A 21750-nucleotide genomic window follows, 5' to 3' on the forward strand; every position below is an offset into this window, starting at 1 on the left:
ACACTCACTACACTACGGTTGGATCAATGAACCATGAGCATGACAGCACTACTTTAAATCCACAGAACAAGGAGATAATCAGAACTGGTTCGTCCAACAGCCGCAACGTTTAAATGGTCTTCTTAAAAATGCAATGCAGTTTCCAAAAACTGTGTGTGTGTGTGTGTGTGTGTGTGTGCGTCCCTAAACATGTCAACAGCAACAATAAAACCATCTACAAACACTTAAAGAGCAAAACCTCTGCCACCTGATTACGTGTGTGTGTGTGTGTGTGTGTGTGTGTACACACACACACACACACACACTTTGGATCCTGATCCTTCACTATCTCTAGAGTTTACAAGAATGCCTTTTGTATTGTTACTACAATACAAAAAGGAGGGAGGAAACTACCGTTAAAGCATCTCAAAAGGGCACTCTTTATTGGGGAAAAATAATGCAGAATTAAAATCTCAGCTCTGGCCCCAGCTTAGGCATCCTCTTAAGCCAAGAAGTTTCATCAGCAAGAAACTCCAGTTTCCGGCAGTCAGAAGCACCACGTGTAACTGACCCCCCGTTCAAAATAAATAAACGTTCAGGCAAATCTGACTCGGAAGTGGGGAACGATGCGGGCCCCTCCGGGACTTCCACGTTGCCTTCCGGGTCCCCGGGCCCCCTTCGGCTCGCCGCGGTCGAGCACAGGCCGACGAAGCTCCAGGTTTCCCCCGCCGCAGCCACTCGGCCCCGCCGGGCCCGCGGCTCCCGGGCCCAGGACTCACCCCGCGCAGCTGCTCCAGAACCCACCGCACGCAAGTCGCGGCGGCCCCGGGCCCCGCCATCGCCGCGCCCACGGGCGGAGGCCTCGCAGCCGGCCCGCCGGCCAGCAGCAGGGCCGGCGCGGTCGGGGGAGCGCAGGGAAGGCGAAGGCGCCGGCAGGCGGCGCGCACCACTGCGGCCCGGCGGGGGGAGCCCGCCTATACCCCCGGCCTTGGTCTCGCCGGCGAGGCGGAGACGCCCCCTCTACTGCGCTTAAAGGGCCCACGAGCCTCTGCCAGGCCTTCAGCCCCGGAGCACGGGGAGCGGGAGCACGGGGAGCGGGAGCTCGGGGAGCGGGAGCACGGAGAGCTGGAGCAGCGAGGCTGCGGGGGTAATGCCCAGGGAGGCGCTGTGAAGAGTGGGGGGAGTAGGGGGAGCGGGATAGAGCAGGGGCAGGAGAAAGAGGGGGGACAGGAGTTGGTATAGAAAAGGAAAAACTTCTTTAAATTAAAAAAGCCTAAACCAAGTCAAGCATTTAAAACTAAACAAGAAAGAAAGGAAGAAGGACGAGGCCCCGCGTCCGAGAGCTCGGCGCGTCCGCGTCCTCTCCCCGAGGCCGAACCCCGCACTGCCGTTCGTATCCCCGGCGACCCCCCCTTGGAGCACGGAGAGGTCGGCCTCGGCCATCATCCACCCGCGCGCCCTGCCTGCCTGCCGGTCAGAACTTCGAACTCTGGACGCGAAGGCGGCCGCGTCAACGGTGTGCACTGGTCAGTTGAACTCCCCTCCGGTGCACGCACGCTTCGGTCCTCCCCCGCCCAGCGTTCGGGGATCGCTCACCTGAGTCCGCCTGGCCGCCCCTAGCCACGCACCCCAGCTTTCAACTCCATTGAGCGCCTAAGTGGACGTCTGCCCGGCACGCGGCGCCCACTGAGAAAAAGAACTAAATGTAGCCGCTTGCCCTCTAAATTTAGGGCTCTATTTTTGGAGCCGTTGCATGAAGGGCTGGGAGAGACGATTTTAAACATACGGTTTAAAAGATAACCTGTCTCTAATGTATGTCTTCTTTCCCAACACCCTCGTCTTATCCAAACGAACGCGTCCTTCAGTGGAGCAATTCGGAAAGGAGCAGCCGCCCAAGAGAACTTAATAAACAAAATCATAAACCCTTTGTAAATCCCTGTAATAAAAACTCCGAGTGAAAACATCACTTTCGTGCCACAAGCACTCACACTCAAAATCAGAAACACCCACGGTTCCTTTACAGCCAGCGACTTAAGACCAAACTGAGGCCTACTTTGTCGAAACTCGAACTGTTCTTTGCCACATCACCCTAGGGAGTTTCAGAAACTGCTGCTATCGGAGACAGCCGAAGTTGCTCAATACTCCAGTTTTAAGGTAGTGCACAACTTTCCTACGCGTTGGAGTGCGTTGAAACTAACTTAGGTGAATATTAACGTCAGAACTGTGCTTGACATTTTATCTTTAGAATTTCAAAGATGCTTAAGCTTTGATTTAAACACTGCATTACTCAAATGAAAATTCTTCAGTGAGTCAGAGCCCACCTTTAATGGGCTCCAGAAATCTTTTGGGGATATTAGGATTTGTAAATAGGAAAGAAAAAAATTTGCTTTGCTCGACCGATCTCCCCTGTGTTCATCTGTGCCTCTTTCCAATCTGCAACAGTTACCATCCCACATGCTAAAAGCAGAAATGAGACAAGTGAAATTTTAGAAAGCAAAAAAACCCAAGCATACCTATAGCAAAAATTTCTCCATAGCAAAAAATAGTAAACTTAACAGTCAGTACAAAATTCTTAATCTAACTTTCTGAATGCATTACAGTCACGGAGACACTTACCTCTTCACCCAGACCTTCCTGTTCCATGTCTTAGGGAGTTCATGTTAAAATACCCTAACATACAAGTAAAGCTCTCCTGAACACTTCATATCCTTGAGAAAGATTCCAGATTTTAATACCTGGACTGGTGTTTCCACACAGAGTGTGATCCTGTTTTGACACTGAGACAAAGGGGTGCTGTAGGTGGAGCTGTGACTACCAACCCATAATCCACTTTCATGGACCTCATAACTTAGGAAATATATGTGTGCACACATATTTATGCCTATATATAGGTATTTTCTTAAATATTATACATATCACACATTAAAATCCACAACTGAAAACTGAAACACTAAAGATTTTATCCTATAGTCTACTCACATAGAATACATGATTTCTACCAGATGACAGATATTCAAAGAAGGTTCTCCATAAGTGGACATGAGATTTTATTATCTTATGAAGGACCTGCTTTCAAGGAAACGGACAGCAAATGTTATTAGTGCTCATAACAGCTACGAGAAAGCACCCACTGACCCTAGACATCGCTAACTGGAAAACCTAGTCCACATCCTAGACCCTCAGGACGGCCCTATGTCAAAGCTGTAAGGACAAGCTACTCCCACTTAGTTCAGTGACACACAGAGAAGCACTCCTCTTTTGAAAGGAAATCAGCACCGGTGTGCCACATTGCTGTTCTCTGTATCTGTGATGTAAGAGTTGTTCTCGGGATATATCGAACTTGGAGCTTCCTGTTCAACAGGAGTGGGCATTTCCTGGTTTATGACACCTGTAAATGAAGTATTCTAGGGAGTAGATGGATGTTAGAACGTCAAGAGGTTCCTCAGCCATAGGATAAAGTTGATAAAAAGTTGTGTTGACTGCTATTACTTGAGTGATACAGGGAAGGTACGTCTACACATAATCTACCTGAAATACTGATTAATTGAAATAGTCGCCTCAACTAGGCAAGAAAAATTTCATTCGAAATTAACCGGGAAATTGCTCCAGTTTTTTGTTTGCAGGAGCTTTTCAGATCAGCATTATGGGTGTCTCAAAGCTGTGCCAGATTGCTAGGCTCAGGTCTGTTAGAGACTCTTCAGAACATCTAATCCAATGATTGTGGGCTGCGGGCCCCAGAGAAGCCAAGCAGTTGGGATACACGCAAGCAACTGTACAGTTACACGTCTGCATTCGTCAGCGGTAGCAGCCTGAGCCTCTGGTTACCAGACTAGAGACTTTTCTCCTGCAATCTTGTAGCTGTTCAAGAGAATACGGAATTGGTAAATGAACTCATGCTTTAAATATTGACAATTGACGTGTGTGTGTGTGTATTTGTTTGTTTTTTGTTACAGTTTTCAATAAGTTCTCTCCTCCACAGAGCTGCATCACCAGCCCACAGTGATTTTGTTTTTTGGGGTTTTTTTTGTTTTTTTGTTTTTGTTTTTTTTTTTTTTTTGAGATAGGGTTTCTCTGTATAACAGCTCTGGCTACCCTGGAACTCCCTTTGTACACCAGGCTGGTCTCAGACTCTCAGAGATCCACCTGCCTCTTCCTCTAGAGTGCTGGGATTAATGGAGTGTGCCACCACCTCCACACACCGACAATGATTTTTTTTTAAAAAAAATGTAAAAGTCTACCTCACAGGAGCCTGTTAGCTAGTCTCAGCCTCTAACACTGAAGGTTTAATACTAAGATGCCTTCTGCAAAGATGTAACTTTCCAAGACCACAAGATAATTAAAATAAACTTAAATTCAATATTTTCATGTCTAAGGAATTTCAACTAAGACAGTTAAGGAAAATCTATTTGACTATATTTACTAAGCCCACAAAAGTAAGCATACTTAGTGGGTTTCATTAAATAAATATTTTATAGAGACTCAAATATCATGTTCTGACTGGTAAATTATTTTTTCAACTTCTTAATTTCTCTGGTATAATTTTTAGTGGAGGATATTCTTTTTGTTTGGTATTCTCTATGGAGCCCTGGCTGCAGCAGAAGATTATTTTAAGGTGTGTTACTTTTGCTTATGTTGCATTTGTTTAGCTCTGTGAAGCTGTGTTACTGTGCCTTTGTAAAACACCCGATGGTCTAATAAAGAACTGGCCAATAGCAAGGCAAGAGAAAGGATAGGTGGGGCTGGCAGGCAGAGAGAGCTGGGAGGAGGGACCTGAGATCTGAGATCTAGGAGCCAGAGAAGGAGGAGGACCCCAGGGGCCAGCCAGCCAGCTACACAGCAAGCCACCGAGAAAGAGTAAAATTTACAGAAGTAAGAGAATGGGAAAAGCCGAAAGGCAAAAGGTAGACAGAATAAGTTAAGGAAAGCCGGCAAGAAACTAAGCCAAGCTAAGGCAGGGAATTCATAATTAAAAATAAGCCTCCATGTATGAATTTATTTGGGAGTTGGCTGGCAGGTCCCCAAAAAAGAACAAAAAATCCCAACAACACCTGGCTGTCCTGGAACTCACTCTGTAAACCAGGCTGGCCTTGAACTCAGAGATCCACCCACCTCTGCCTGCCAAGTGCTGGGATTAAAGGCGTGCACCACCACCGCCCAGATGCAGAAGTTTTCTTTTGTGCTAAGTACTAAAGTGAGGCCCTGTTGCAAGGCTATATCTCATTTAGTAATAAGTTTTTAAAGATGTATTTATCTTTATTTTATGTGTCTGAGAATTTTGCCTGCATGTATGTATGTGCAACATGTGTGTGCCTAGTGCCCTGGTGTCCAGAAGAGGGTGAGGGGTGCTCTGCAACTGGAGTTAGAGATGGTTGTAACCTGACATGTGGGTGCCAGGAACTGAACCCTGGTCCTCTGCAAGAGCAGCAAGTGCTCTTAACCACTGAGCTGTCCCTCCAGGGCCCCATCCCCTTTTTGAGATGGGGTTTCACTTTGTAGCCTAAGCTGAACTCCAGCTCACAATCCTCTTGCCTCTGCTTCTCAAATGCTGCGCTCTTGCAGATGTAGGATACCACATCCTGCTGATAATCAGGTTAGCAACAAGTGAGAATGTGAACAGAATTTGGAATTTTTGCTACAGTAGTTAAGTATTACAGTACCGGTTGGTTTTATATTCCTATTATACCTCTTCAAGATCATAACTGTCATTTGGTACTAACAAGTTGCTCAAGACTCTTTAACTCATACTATTTCTAATTGACTCATTTAGTATAATTTTACCAAAAAAAAAAAAAGGCAGAAAATCATTATTCGCAATCTTTTTTTTTTAAAAAAAAAAAAAATTCCTGCTGGGCGGTGGTGGCGCGTGCCTTTAATCCCAGCACTCACGAGGCAGAAGCAGGCAGATCTCTGAGTTCAGAGGCAGCCTGGTCAGTAGATTGAGTTCCAAGACAGCCAGGGATACACAGAGAAACCTTGCCTCAGGAAAAAAAAAAAAATACTCCTAACAACATTTATTAACAGAACCTTTCTCTAAGGAGAACTCACACATAAGATTTCATGGAAAGAGAAGCACTGTGAGGTAGGTAGAGGGAAGAGTCACTCAAGTCTGTAAGTCGTTCCTATATTGGGTAAAAAAAAAAAAAAAATTGTAAAAGATTTAAAAATCCATGGAGTGGGTGAGATGGCTCATCTGGTAAAGGCGCTTGCTGCCAAGACTAATGGGTTTGATCCCCAAGACCCACATGGTGGAAAGAGAGAACTGACTCCCCCTAACTGTCCTCTGACCTCCACATGTGTATCATGGTGTGCACGCGCACGCACACACACACACACAAAACACTAAAGAAATATAAATTAAAATTTCAAATCTGACTCACCCTTTCTATAAAAATTTCAGATGGTGAAAAAGCAGAATTCATGAAGCCATAGACATCGATTTGAAAGAAATACTTCAGAATCTGAAACTCTGCATCTTGCTCTGTTGTTTTAGAAAAAAAAACAAACATATCACCACTTGATATATAATTTCTGAATCTAATTTCTTCTTCAGCTGATGAACTGGAACAGGTAACCATTTCTTACCTTTTTGAGAGACCAGCTGACTACCGAGCAGGGCCCCTCCCACAGACCTGTCGGTTTCTGCCACAGCAGGCCCTTCAGAGGCCGCCCGTGACTCTGCATCTTCCTCATTCCCTTTCAAAGATGAGGTTTTGAAATGTATTCCTTCAGGGACTCTCACAGGTAACTCTATTTCAGAGGCCGTATCTGCAAACACATGAAGAGAAATGTCTTTGCTAAAATACTTACTTCGTGGCTGGCTTCCTTTTATTTTCTGGAAAGTTACTGTTTGAAACAAGATGGCCAGTATGACACTTCATTTGAGAAAACGCACAGAACATTAGCTGTGGCCTGTACAAGTTCTTAAAGAAGTGTGACAAATGAACACAAACTGTTAGCTTAAGTGACCTAGCAAGATCCAGGCTTTAAAAAAAAGGGGGGGGGACCTAATGAACATCAGCAACTTTTTTCTGCTGTATAAGCTCATGATTAAGAATAATAATTTATCCCAGCACTCGTGAGACAAAGATAGGTGGAGCTCTGTGAGTTCGAGGCCAGCCTGGTTTACGGAGAGAGCTCCAGGACAGCCATGACTACACAGAGAAAAACACCACCACCACCACCACCCCCAAAAAAAAGATTTCATTTCTTGGACTGACCAAGAAGGCTCAGTGGGTAAAGGTACTTGCTGCGAAGCAGGACACACATGGTGAAAGAAGAGAACCAACTTAGGACCTGAGAGATGGCTCCGAGGTTAAGAGCCTTGAGGTCCTACTAAAGGACCCGGGTTCAATTCCCAGCACCCACCTGGCAGCTCACAACTTTCCTATTCCAGGGGATCTGACACTCTCACACAGATATACATGCAGGCAAAACACCAATGAGCATAAAGTACAAATGAGCAAGTTTATTTAAAAAAAGAGAGAACTAGCCGGGCGTGGTGGCGCACGCCTTTAATCCCAGCACTTGGGAGGCAGAGGCAGGCGGATCTTTGTGAGTTCGAGGCCAGCCTGGGCTACCAAGTGAGCTCCAGGAAAGGCGCAAAGCTACACAGAGAAACCCTGTCTCGAAAAAACCAAAAAAAAAAAAAAAAAAAAAAAAAAAAAAAGAGAGAACTAACTCCTACAGTTTGTCCTGATTGTCACACATACACCATGACACATACAGACACACATACACATAATTAAAAATAAATATTTTTAAAGTAATTTTTTTTAAAGATTTCATTCCTGGGGCTGAGGAGATGACTCAGTGGTTAAGAACATTGGCTGCATTTGCAGAGGACCCAGGTTCAATCCCCAGCACCCACATAGTAGCTTGCAAACATGTATAACTCCAAGTCCAGGGGTCCCGTGCTGGCTTCTGGTGGTGCACAAACACACCTACAAGCAAAACACTCACATAAATAAATAATAAAGTTAATTTTTAAAAAAAAGATTTCTGCCTGGCATAGTGGTACATGCCTTTGATCGCTGGAGGCAGAGGCAGGTGAATCTCTGAGTTTGAGGCCACTCTGGTTTACAGAGCAAGTTCCAGGCCAGTCAGGACTACACAGAGAAACCCTGTTTCAAAAAACAATAAAAATAAAAATATTTCATTCCTGTTAGAAACATGTATCCAGAAAGATATACAATGTAGACGTCATTCAATGAAACAAATTTTGCTTACTTTATCTGTTAGATAACCAGGGAGTCAGAATGAGAAAAAATTATTTACAGCAGCTACAGGATACTTAATATTGGTAGCTAATCCTACGTAATAAATAGAGCAAAATAGTTACTACAACAAAAAAGCCATGCTAGAACTTACAGTAATGGATTTCCAAGTTCCAAAACTGAGCCCACTAGATCATGTGTGTGTAATAATATGCACTATTAAATATAAAAACTATCGCTTGAGCATGTGTGTGTGTATGCACGTGTGCCACAGCATGTGTGTGGAGGTCAGAGGCCTTTTGCAGGACTCAACGTACCATGTGAGTCCTGGGGATCAAACGTTTATGCAGAAAAGGGCCAGCATCCCTAGGCTTTTAGGAAGAAGTTTGGAAATGATAAGGTGCTGATCAAATGTCATACATCGTTGTCCTTTATGTTCTTTGGGGGATTCATTAAGTTCAAACTCCATCCTTGGTTGTACCTTTAATCCCATGTCCATTCCATTCCATTATATATACCATGCCATACTACATAGTTGAAGGAGCATATTAAGAAAAATAATTACTTTTTTTTTTTTTTTTTTTTTTTTTTTTTTTTTTTGGTTTTTTTCGAGACAGGGTTTCTTTGTGTACCTTTGCGCCTTTCCTGGAGCTCACTTGGTAGCCCAGGCTGGCCTCGAACTCACAGAGATCCGCCTGGCTCTGCCTCCCGAGTGCTGGGATTAAAGGCGTGCGCCACCGCCGCCCGGCTTGAAAAATAATTACTTTTAAAAAGGCTTTTAAAATCCCACAATCAAACCCATCCTTTATATGAACTGAAAATTTTAGAGGAATGCATGCTCTAGAGGAATCCTTTTTAGCTAACAGGATGTCTTATATACCTTTTGTATTTACTTATTGCAACAGGGTTTCACTCTGCAGCCCAGCACGGTCTCACACAGGACGTGCTCTTGCCCCAGCCTTCCAAATGCAGGGGTTATAGATTGCACAGCCACATGCAGCTCTTAGTATGTCTTGTCTTTAGAGTACATTATGTTAGTGACTCATATACTGGAAGGTGTTGTGTAACACAAATAAAGTAGAAAAAAAATAGTCTTAGCCAGGCATTATGGTGCACACTTATAATGCCAAAACTTGGGAGGTAAAGGCAGAAGGATGAAGAGCTGAAGGTTAGCCTCTGCTAGTGAGTTTAAAGCTAGCCTGAGCTACATGAGACCCTGTCGCAGAGAAACAAACAAGAAAAAGATTAGCAGAGGTAACACAAGGACATTTTGTAGTTCTTCGTTGGCTCCGTAACGTGGAAGATACAGATATTGTAAAAATATAAAAATAGCAACTGTGAAATCTATGCTGCCATGAGTTTGTACACACAAATGCCTTTCTCTTTCAAACCAAATATAGGACAAGGCTGTGCTGAGAAATTAAGTTAAAAACAATACTAAGCTGTATTTTCGATCATTTTGGCTGTGACCACTTCAGGCAAAGGAAAACTCTCACACAAGATTATTGTTTCCTTTGGTGACTTCGGGAGGTTCACACACTGCTTCAGCAAGATAAGAATGTCAAACTACTAAAAGCAATCTCAGAAATTATGAAACTTATCACTGCCTTCCCCCTCCCTCAGAAATTAATTAGATCTGTTTAAATAAAAATCCATCTTATCAACCAAGCATGGTGGTACACTCCTGTAATCAAGCACTCATGAGACTAAGGCAGGAGAATCATGAGTTCAAGGCCAGCCTGGGCTACATAGCCAACCCCTGTTTCAAAACTCAAAAAAAAAAAAAATTAAGCCAGGTGGTAGTGGCTCATGCCTATAATCCCAGCACTTGGGAGGCAGAGGGAGGTGGATCTCTGAGTTCAAGGTCAGCCTGGTCTACAGAATGAGTTCCAGGATATCCAGAGCTACACGGAGAAACTCTGTTTAACAAACAAACAAAACAAACAAACAAACAAAAACTCAAAAAAATAGATGCCAGCAAGGGAGCTCCTTAGAAAAAGGCCCTTGCTGAGCCAGAAAGCCCTGAGTTTGATCCCTGGGACCCACATGGTGGAAGGAAAAAGATAAATTTTTACAAATTGTCTTCTGACCTCAAGATGTATACTGCAGCACAACTGCCCCCTCCAAAAAGATACACACAAAATACATGAACAGATGAAAAGAAAAAAATGTTAGCAAAAAAGGGGTGTTGTGGAGAGTCCAGGGAAAAGGGAGGGAGCAGAAGTGGATTTGATCAAGATACATTATGTATAGATATAAAATTGTCAGTCTAAATTAAAAATGTTTTTGAAAGCATGTTATCTGGAGATAGAAAGATGGCTCAGCAGTTAAGAGCGTTGAGTGTTCTTCCAGAGGACGCAGGTTCAATTCCCAGTGTCCACAGGGCAGCTCACAATGAATCTGATGTTCTCTTCTGTGATGGACAGACATATATGCCAGCAAAAATAGTCATACACATTTATTAATATTTGAAAGCATGTTATCCAACTAATAATTTTTCTTTTTCTGGGTTTTCATGATAGTTTCTTTGTGTAGCCTTGGCTGTCCTAGAACTCACTTTGTAGAACAGTCTAGCCTCAAACTCACAGAGATCCACCTGCCTCTGCCTCCTGGGTGTGGGATTAAAGGTGTGCAACACCACCACCACCACCACCACCACCACCACCACCACCACCACCACCACCACCACCAGGCTAAAAGTTTTTATAATTTTAGGGAAATATAATTTGATTTCATATCTCAATGAAATAGTGCTGATACAAGTTTATATAAAATATTCTTGAATTTTCTGTTTATCCTACAATTTTTTTTTAGACAGAGTCTCACTCTGTAAATCAAGTTAGCCTTGAATTCTGAATCTTCTTCCCTCAACCTCTTTTTTTGTTTGTTTGTTTTTCAAAACAGGGTTTCTCTGTGTAGCTTTGCACCCTGTCCTGGAACTCACTCTGTAGACCAGGCTGGCCTCAAACTCACAGAGGTCCACTTGCCTTTGCCTCCTGAGTGCTGGGATTAGAGGCCTGTGCTACCACCATCCAGCTTCCCCTCAACCTCTTAAGGGCTAGGATTACAGACATATGCCACTATGCCTAATTCACAAACCAAACTTTTTTTTTTTTTTTTTTTGGTTTTTCGAGATAGAGTTTCTCTGTGTAGCTTTGGAGCCTGTCTTGGAACTCACTCTGTAGCCCAGGCTGGCCTCGAACTCACAGAGATCCGCCTGCCTCTGCCTCCCGAGTGCTGGAATTAAAGGTGTGCGCCACCAACGCCCGGCTCACAAACATTTTTTAAACAAACCAAAACATGCCTGAATTCAGCTTCAGAATAAAAATAGGTGTGTGTGCATCTCCAGAAAAACCTACATTTTAATTTTTTTGAAAGAAAAAACACCAGAATTTATTGAAAAAAAAAAAAACATAAAAGACAAAAATGATGAAAAAATAAGAAGATGATGAATTAATTTAGGGTATTATGAAACGTTCCAATTCTTCCCCAATTAAGCTGTGGTGAATCCTATATGAAAGCTACATTTTAAAAGGATTATCTGACGGGGGAGACGACTCAGTAGTGAAAGGTCCTTGCCATCAAGCCTGATGACGTGAGTTTCATCCCCCGGAACAATGGTGGTGCAGGGAGAAAACTGGATCCAGGAGATTTTCCACTGACCTCCACTCAAGCACCATAGCATGCATGTGTACACACCAAATAAAATAAATAAGCGTAACAATTTTTAAAGAATTGTGTTTTCCACAGAATTAACTTTTAAATTCCCAATTTCAAACACACATAGGTCAAAAATGGCTCTTTATAATGGTGTACCATATAATGATGCCCATGTCAGGTCAAAAGAGCCATCAGTTTATTTCCCGAAAAAGTTGGACGGCTCAGCCGGTACAGACACTTGCCACACATTCCCTCAGGTGGGAGGCTGAGGAAAAGGGTTGGGAGTTAGATCACAGCCTCTGCTGCATGAGAGATTGGCAGCTAACCCCAGCCAACCCAGGACCTTGTCTCAAAAACAAAAACTAAAAGAATAATCCCAGCACTCAGAAGGCAGAGGCAGGTGGATCTCTGTGAGATTGAGGCCAGTCTGGTCTACAGAGTGAATTCCAGGACAGCAAGGACTACATAGTTAGACCCTGTCTCAACAAAATAAACATAATAAAATGACATTAAAAGTTAAAATGATAAGTTAAAATATGGATGGAGAAATGAGTCAATGGTAAAGTGCTTGCCCAGTGAGGTCCTGGGTTCAGTTTTTGGTCACACATGCACACCAAATGATCTGCAGTTGCTTTCACTTACTTCATACATGTGTTCGAACACCCTGCTTTATTTATATGTGGGGTATCTACTTCCTGAAACTTAAAAGAACTTCTAAACATTTTCACCAAAGTTCTCTAAAACTGGTTATAATTTGTACTTGCTGATTTGTTAGGAGCTTGTTTTTTCTTTCTTTTTGGGATGTTTTGAGAAGAAGCCTCATGTAGCCTAGGCTAGCCTTAAATTTGTTTGAACTCACTATATAGTTCAAGTTGGCTTTGAAATTCTGATCCTCTTGCCTCCAACTCCTAACTGCCAGGATTACAGGGGTGCATCCCCACCATGCCAGGATTACAGAGGTGCATCCCCACCATGCCAGGGTTACAGGGGTGCATCCCCAACATGCCAGGATTACAGAGGTGCATCCCCACCATGCCAGGGTTACAGGGGTGCATCCCCAACATGCCAGGATTACAGAGGTGCATCCCCACCATGCCAGGATTACAGAGGTGCATCCCCACCATGCCAGGATTACAGAGGTGCATCCCCAACATGCCAGGATTACAGAGGTGCATCCCCACCGTGCCAGGGCTACAGAGGTGCATCCCCAACATGCCAGGATTACAGAGGTGCATCCCCACCATGCCAGGATTACAGAGGTGCATCCCCACCGTGCCAGGGCTACAGAGGTGCATCACCATGCCCAGGTTTTCTTGTTTAGAAATTTCCCAGTATTACTTTATGAAATGATATATAAAATTTAAAACACTGATTTTTTTTTTCAGGATACCTTGAAATCACAAAGTTAAATTGTGACAAATTTTTATATATCAATCTCTTTGAGCACAATCTGTCGGGACTCTCATTTTCCATTAATTCTTTTTTTCTCTTTAAAACATTTTTAAAATTTTTATATTTGACAGTTTTATACATACATACAACGTGCTGTGAACATATTCGCCCTGTATCGGTCTTTTAAATTGCTTATATTTCTAGACTTGATATTGCTCTGATTTGCTGTAGTCTCTTTTCTTTCCAATGGCTCTGATCAGCTTTTCCTCAAACGTTTTTTGGGAAGATTAACAAGTTTAGAACAAGGGAATGTCCTTTACAAGAAGCTCTGACAATCTAGATCTCTGCTGTTTGTGGTCGTGCACCATGCTCATTTGGAAAAAAAGTGAAGTCTAGATGTCCATGTTACATGGGTGCTGACATCCAGCAAGTAGAAGGCTCATATTTTGGAGAATATTGAGATATTAACAGTTCTTGAAATACAGGAAAATCTATTGGTTCTAATGCAAATATGTTCCCTTCTGAGTTCTCAGCATTTTGGGCTACTTCTGAAAGGTTTGATGTCATCCTAAGGATCAGTTATTTATGTATTATTGATCAATATTTTCTGAGGATTTTTAACATCTTTTCTTTCTATTTTCTGTTAATGGGTATGTGTGTGCGCCTTCTTCTCTCTATGTGCATGCAATGTCCCAAGGGGCCAGAGAAGGGTGTCATATCACCTATAATTGGGGTTACAGGAGTATGTGAGCTGCCCAGTGTGAATGCTGTGAACTGAACTCAGAGCCCTGGGAAAGCATTGAGTGCTCTTAGCCACTGAGCCTTCTCTCCAGTGCTTTTCTGGGTTTCTGATCTATTCATCACAGACAAATCAGAATGGAGCTGGGAACTATGTGATTCCAATATTAACTTTACAACCCATATGAGAGGGATTTTTTTTGTTCTGTGGTTTTGTTGTTGTTTTTGTTTGTTTTGAAACAGGGACAGGGTCTCTGTGTGTAGTAGCCCTGACTGTCCTGGAACTCACTCTGTAGATCAGGCTGGCCTTGAACTCACAGAGATCTTCCTGACTCTGCCTCTGAGTGCTGGGATTAAATGTATGCATCACCACAACTGGTGCAACCCATGTGGTTTTAATCATAGAAGTGGTTAAAGCCGGGCGGTGATGGCATACACCTTTAATCCTAGCACTCAGGAGGCAGAGGCAGGCAGATCTCTGAGAGTTCGAGGCCAGCCTGGTCTACAAAGCGAGTTCCAGGAAAGGTGCAAAGCTACACAGAGAAACCCTGTCTCGGGGAAAAAAAAAAAAAAAAAAAAAAAAAGAAGTGGTTAATAAATGGTCATCTAAATAGAGCTGTGTCTTCCGATATTCACCCACTATACAGCCCTCTGGTGAACTCTCAGAAATAAAACAGTTGAAAAATATCTTTTTACAATATTTGTGTTTGAAATTTTTGTAGTGTCTTATTTTTATGTGTCTAAATGTTTTGTTTCCGTGTGTGTGTGTATGTGTGTGTGTGTGTGTGTGTGTGTGTGTGTATACCACATAGAGAGCTGTTGCCTACAGAGGCCAGCAGCGAGCACTGTATCCCCTGGATACAGGTGAGTTACAGGTGATTGTGAGCCACCATATGGATTCTGGGAACTGACCTCGGCTCCTCTGCTAGAGCAGCAAATACTTTTCTTGCCCCTTAAGCCATCTCTCCAGCCCTGCCTGAAATTCTCTAGAATCTAACACACTTAGAGAAACCCCTTATTGTAGTGTTTCTTAGGGAGACAAACAAAATATAACTGAGGATGGTATAAAATAATATTTAAGAATCAAAACTAGCTGGATGTGGTAGTGCAGTCCTTTAATCCCAGCACTGGAGCCAAAGTCAGGCAGATCTCTATGAGTTTAAGGCCAGCCTGGTCTACATAATGAGACTTTAGCTTAAAAAAAAAAAGAATCTGGACAATCTTGAATTGTCGAAGTTGCCATTAGTTTAGGTTTCAAAGAAAACCATTGACATACGATTCTATCGGGAATGTCTTAAAACTGAGTATCAATAAATGAAATCCTTATCTACTAGAATGGAAAGTCAGAAGGCCTTGAATAAAATAGATTAATCAAAGCAAAATAATATAAAGACTTTTAAAATTTATTTATTTATTTTATGTATGAGTGCTCTATCTGCATGTATGACTTTATGCCAGAAGAGGGCATCAGATCCCACTGTAGATGGTTGTGAGCCACCACCTGGTTGCTGGGAATTGAACTCAGAACCTCTGAAAGATCAGTCAGTGCTCTTAACCACTGAGCCATCTCTCCAGTCGCCAAAATAATATAAAGATTTTATTTAGGAAATAAGAGGGAAAAAAATTAAATGGACTTCAAAAACCAAAAAAGGAAAAGAAAGAAAGAAAGAAAGAAAGAAAGAAAGAAAGAAAGAAAGAAAGAAAGAAAGAAAGAAAGAAAGAAAGAAAGAAAGAAAGGGAAGAAAGAGAAAAGAAATTAAGACCTCTGGGACAATGGTGAAAATAAAGACAGAGAGTAGAAATTGCTTTCACTTTTAAAAGGCCATCACCGTATTTAAAATTTAAAATCTATTTACATAATATAGTTCTCTGATAATTAAAATATACTGTAAATATTTTTTAAATCTTCATATAACACCAGGACACTGCTAATCATTCTTTTCCTTAGATTTTATTTTCTAAGTCCCAGAGTAAATCAAACAGTAAGATAGTTCTTGTTGGTTGTTGACTATTCTGAAAAACATGGAAATTTTTCTCTTTAGAGTGTGTACGTGGCCCACAGAATCAATTAAGCAGGGCTCACAGGGGCTCACAGAGACTGAGTCAACAATCATGGGCCCTGTAGGAGTCTGAGCTAGGTCCTCTGAATGTATGTTATAGCTGTGTAGAATGGTGTCCTTGTAGGACTCTTTTTTTTTTTTTTTTTTTTTTTTGAGACAGGGTTTCTCTGTGTAGCTTTGCGCCTTTCCTGGCGCTCACTTGGTAGCCCAGGCTGGCCTCGAACTCACAGAGATCCGCCTGGCTCTGCCTCCCGAGTGCTGGGATTAAAGGCGTGCGCCACCACGCCCGGCCCTTGTAGGACTCTTAACAGTGGGAATGTGGGGTGGTGTCTCTGACCCTTTTGCCTGCTATTGGGACCCCTTTCCCACTACTGGGTCACCTCGTCCATCCTTGATATGAGGCTATGTGCCTCGTCTTATTGTAACTTGTTAAGGCATGTTCAGTTGACATCTCTGGGCTTGCTCTTTTTTTCTTTTTTAAGGGAAATGGAGGAGGAGTGGATCTGGGGAAGAGGTGAGGTGTGTAGGGGGGGAGACTGGGAGGAGTGGACGGAGGGGAAACTATGGTCAGGATATAATGTATGTGCAGCTGGAGAGCTTTTCTCTCCAGGACCCACCAAGTCCCGCCAGTCCCAGAGCCCACTTATAAAATAAACACGCAGACTCTTACATTATTTAAACTGCTTGGCCATTAGCTCAGGACTATCATTGTCTAGCTCTTACTCTTATATTTAGCCCATTTCTATTAATCTATACTTTACCACGTAGCTCGTGGCTTACTGGTACCTTACATCTTGCTTGTCCTGGCGGCGGCTCCAGGCAGTCTCCCTCTATGCCTTTCTGTTCCCTCAATTCTCCTCTCTGTTAGTCCCGCCTATACTTCCTGTCTGGCTACCGGCCAATCAATGTTTATTTATACAGAGCAATATCCACAGCATGTATGAGAGAAGAATAAAGTAAGCAAATAAATAAAAAATAGAGTGTGTATGTATTTGGCTGTGTGTGTGTGTGTGTGTGTGTGTGTGTGTGTGTGTGTGTGTGTGTGTGTGTGTGTAGGCCTGAGTGGACATCTTTTGTCTGCCTCAGTTACTCCAACTAAGCAGGATCTCTCACTGAATTTGGAGCTCAACAGTTCCAGCCAATCTAGCTAGCCAGCTTGCTCCTATAACCCTCTGCCTCTGCCTTCTGGGTGCTGAGCAGCCACCATGCCTGCCCTACTCTTCATGCTTGGGGAGAATCCAAATTCATCCTCAAGCTCATGCAGCAGGTACTTAATCCACTGAGCCATCTCCCCAGCGCAAACATGAACCTTTCATCTGATGGGTACTTATAAAAATACATTGCCTTAACAAATATGTTATAATCTTTTCATACCAACCTGACAGGCTGTATCTGCCCTCCAGCATCATGGGGTCTTTCATGTTCTCTGTGGCAGACTTTTCAGTGGAGAGTTCTTCAGTTTTGTCATTTTCAACTATATCATCTTGATCCAGCATCCGTTGGGAAAATGGTAATTCTGTGTCCTCTGGGAGGTTCTGGAAGCTCCAAGGGTTATTAAAGAACCTCGCCAGATACTGCATAGACTCAGAATCATCTGTCTTCTCCAAGGCCCTGTCCTTATTTGCTTGAACTTCTGTTTCCATGGCTGTTATCATTTTCCTCTCTCGTTCCTTTCCGGGGTCAAAGTCATTTGCTAGAGGATGTTTGTGGGTATCTACCTCACCACCTTCACTTTCCCCATCATCTGAAATACTTTTGTCTTCATCAGCATAGGCAAAGCCTAGCATACCAAAACCCAAGTTAAACCAGTTTGGACTGAGAGTTGAGCTGTCGTTAATGAAGGCATCTTCCTCGTCCGTTGCTGCTTCTCTGCGTGGAGCTGGGGCTTCTTCATCAGGTGAAACAGAACTGGGAACATCTTGTGATGGCGGATTGCTTTCTTTGGACAATAACTCAAGTTCTGGATCCTCCTCTCCAAAACCTAAATAACTTGTAAATCCACCACCAAACCAGCCAGTGGTTGGAGGCTTGAGGATGTTCTCCGACTCAGACACTAGTTCATACTGTTCCTCTGGCCCTGGACTGAATTCTGGTGTCTCTGAGTCAAACTGGGATTCTGGATCCTGCTCAAGTTCCATTTGGGGTTCAGCATTGTTTAATTTCTCTAGGTCATTCTCCTCTTCCACTGTTAATTTTCTGCTTTGAAATGAGCTTTCTTGTGTGGGTTCAGTATCTGTTTCAAAAGCCTTCTTTCCAGTTTCTTCTCTTCCCAGTCCAAACCATTCTTGCGTTTCAGGCAAGCTTTGGGATGGCAAGACATGGTCCACATCTGGAGTATAATCCTGATCCTCACTGCCCGCACTTCCAGCCTCTTCCCAATCCTTAGACTCATTAGAAATGCTGAAATCTTCAGGAGCTTCTGATGCTGAAATTTGGTCTTCAAAAAACGGTCCTTTGGAAGCTACATAAAAGTCAGGTTCTGGCTGAAAATCACTTTCATATATGCTATAGTTTGGGTCTTCATCTTCCTCATATGGGTACACATTTCCATCACCATCTCTGTTTAACTCACTATGTTCACTTCCAAATATGTAGCCTTCCCCAAGAAGACAAAGAAAGTCAGACTCCTAAAGGACAAAAAAAAAATCATAAATGTCTCTCCCTAAACATTTTAAGATAGCAGACTATAGTCAGGTGTGTTGTTTCATACCTTTAATCCCAGCACTGAGGAGACAAAGAGAGGCAGATCTCTGAGGTCGAGGCTAGCCTGGTCTACATAGGGGTTTCCAGGATGACTGGGGCTACACAGAGAAATCCTATCTTGGAAAAACAAGACAAAACCAAAACAAAACAAAAATTATATAAGAGCACTTGTTGCTCTACAGAGAACCTGAGCTCAGTTTCCAGCACCTACATCAGGTGGCTCACTCACTGACTATAACACCAGTTTCAGGGAATCCAAGATCCTCTTCCTTCCTCCCTGGGCACCTGTTCACAAGTGGCATATACTCACAAAGACACACACAGAGACAAGTAAATAAAAATAAATGTTTTATTAAAAGACTATTACAAAATAAAGTAAACAGATGACTATGATTTTCCCAAAAATATACAACTAGCTTAATCCCAGAGCAAAGCCTAAAATTAGGTCTCTGACCCTCAAATACATGTGTCACAACTGACTTCTAAGGATTAATGATATAAACTTAAATGAAAACTCTTAAAGTATGGTTTATTTGTTATCAAATAGTTGAAAAGCATAGATTATTAATGCTTTGAGTATATTCCACAAATAAGTTCTGTTGAGAAGGCATATATATATATATATTATACACACACACACACACACACACACACACACACACACACACACATATATATATTAGCTACAAAATCTGGTATTTCCTAAGAGTATGCTAAGTGAATGCGAACATTTGTGCAGTGATTTCGGGGCACAGGCTTATAGCTTAATGTGTTCCCCCAAAAGTATATATAGGAAACTTAATGCAACAATCTTAGGAGGTGGACCCTCATGGTAAGTGATTAGGCCATGAGGGCAGTGTGAATGTCATGGGAGTGGGTGCGTCATCCCAGGAGTGATTCTCTATCAAACGATGGGCTCACCCCCCTGCTCTGTCATGACTTCTCTCACTCTTTCCTTCCACCACAGTCATATAACAAAAATGCCCTCAAAAGATGTCCGCAGCTTGATAGTGAACTTCTTAGCTGTCATAGTTTGAGTGAGAATGACCCCCACAGGCTCATATATTTGAATTGTTCAGTAAGTAATGCTGTGGGATGGTCTGTATGTCAAATCTGTTGCTCTGATTGGTCAATAAATAAAACACTGATTGGCCAGTGGCCAGGCAGGAAGTAGGTGGGACAAGGAGAGAGGAGAATTCTGGGAAGCAGAAGATGGAGGCAGAGAGACACTGCCAGCTGCCGCCATGACCAGCAGCATGTGAAGACACCGGTAAGCCACCAGTCACGTGGCAAGGCATAGATTTATAGAAATGGATTAATTTAAGCTATAAGAACAGTTAGCAAGAAGCCTGCCACGGCCATACAGTTTGTAAGCAATATAAGTCTCTGTGTTTACTTGGTTGGGTCTGAGCGGCTGTGGGACTGGCGGGTGACAAAGATTTGTCCTGACTGTGGGCCAGGCAGGAAAACTCTAGCTACAAAGTAAAGGTGCTTACCACCAAGCCTAACAACCTGATTGTCAAACCCACACAGTACAAGGACAGAATCAACTCTAGCAAGTTGACCTCTGACCTTCACACATAGGCTGTAGCTCAAGGACACACACACACACACACACACACACACACACACACACACACACCCCTAATATGTGTATTTGAGGACATGTATACTATGATGTTCATGTGGCGGTCAAAGGACAAATTTGTAGAGTTGGTTGTCTCCTTCCAAGGTCACAAGGGTTCCAGGGATCAATTCAGGGTTGCCAGCTGAGTCATCTCACTGGCTCTCATTTCTTTTTTTAAATTGCAAACTAATTACAACATTCCCCAGTCTACATAGAGTAATAATCAGCTCACCAAAAATGCACATAATAACTCATTATAATAAACTCATCGATTTTGTGAGTTTACACAAATCTGTTATTGTTACTATCACTGGAATTTAGGGAAATACTCCAAAAGTTTCCTGAGAGGCACCCATGTTTTAAATCGGGACCTACAGGATGAGAAGAAACTAGCTAGATGGAAACAGTGCTGTGTGTTCTCACCAAAGAGTCCCTTCAAGTCCCTGGGCTAAGTAAGAGTAGGCTCATTCTAAGAACAAATCAAAAGACAGTCTGTCCAGGGTATGTGTGGCTTATGGGAGAAGAACGGCACACGATCGGAACAGCGGCATGAACAGGACCTGTGAGGTCGGGAATGGAGTCTGAGTTGTACGCCAGGTCCAGTGAAAAGCCGTGAAAGGGACTCAATGAAAGGAATGACATGACCTGATCGTTTGTTTTTGTTTTTACAAGATCCATTGCTGTTTGAAGAATGGACTGGAAAGGGGCCAAACAGCTAGAAAGCCACCGTATTCCAACCAAGAAGTGATGGTGCCTGGCCAGTGAAATGGTTCCGTGAGTAAAGGCAATGACTGTGCTAGTCTGGGATGTCCGTCCGATCCCTGGAGCTCATACAAGTACTGAAGGAGAGAACTGACTCCTCCAGGTTGTCCTCTGATCTCTACAGGCACTCCTTGGCAATGACTCTTCCCCCTCATCAGGTACATAATGCACAATAATAATAATAAAATAAAATTGTGAAAAAGAGGGACGATGATGCCTTGGAAGAGGTCTACAAGAGCGGAAATACAGAGCCGAGAACGTGCTAGAGGTACGGTACACAGACAGAAGCCACGGGGCTAAGGATCCGGCAGGAAGTGGACAACTAATCCCAGTGCCAACAACAGACAGTTTGTGGAAGCAAACGTCTTATTTCACGATGGCCTTATGCATGGTAAAACCTGGAATCTGAATTAAATTGGCAAGTCAAATTCTTGTATTTAAATATCACTTTCTGATTCCTTTTCTTTTCTTTCTTTTTTTTTTTTTGTTTGTTTTTTGAGACAGGGTTTCTCTGCGTAGTTTTGCCCCTTTCCTGGAGCTCACTTGGTAGCCCAGGCTGGCCTCGAACTCACAGCGATCCGCCTGCCTCTGCCTCCCGAGTGCTGGGATTAAAGGC

The 21750-nt window shown here is 43.0% G+C and overlaps 1 protein-coding gene and 1 long non-coding RNA gene across 13 annotated transcripts in view; one reads left to right on the plus strand and one right to left on the minus strand.

The window, feature by feature from the left end:
- The window catches only part of Mia2 (MIA SH3 domain ER export factor 2), a 96886-nt gene that overhangs the window by 64752 nt on the left and 10384 nt on the right, over positions 1–21750 (minus strand). For 7 of the 12 annotated variants that reach the window (XM_042260577.2, XM_016007357.3, XM_016007356.3 and 4 more), the window contains exons 4-6: positions 17421–18669; positions 6562–6744; positions 6357–6457 (exon numbers count right to left, since the gene is read on the minus strand). In XM_042260577.2, the coding sequence (XP_042116511.1) occupies positions 6357–6457; positions 6562–6744; positions 17421–18669 (1533 nt within the window). Of the gene's footprint in view, positions 1–758; positions 912–1967; positions 2083–2595; positions 2747–6356; positions 6458–6561; positions 6745–17420; positions 18670–21750 lie in introns of those variants that run through there. The other 5 variants (XM_006988955.4, XM_006988950.4, XM_076550592.1 and 2 more) reach the window with 3 other exon arrangements.
- Positions 6377–21581, plus strand: LOC121822319 (uncharacterized). The gene is made up of 2 exons (XR_006063326.2): positions 6377–6546; positions 21045–21581. It is a non-coding gene; the product is annotated as an uncharacterized LOC121822319 (long non-coding RNA).

The sequence above is a fragment of the Peromyscus maniculatus genome, chromosome 14 (assembly GCF_049852395.1).
Source record: "Peromyscus maniculatus bairdii isolate BWxNUB_F1_BW_parent chromosome 14, HU_Pman_BW_mat_3.1, whole genome shotgun sequence".
Lineage (NCBI taxonomy): Eukaryota > Metazoa > Chordata > Mammalia > Rodentia > Cricetidae > Peromyscus > Peromyscus maniculatus.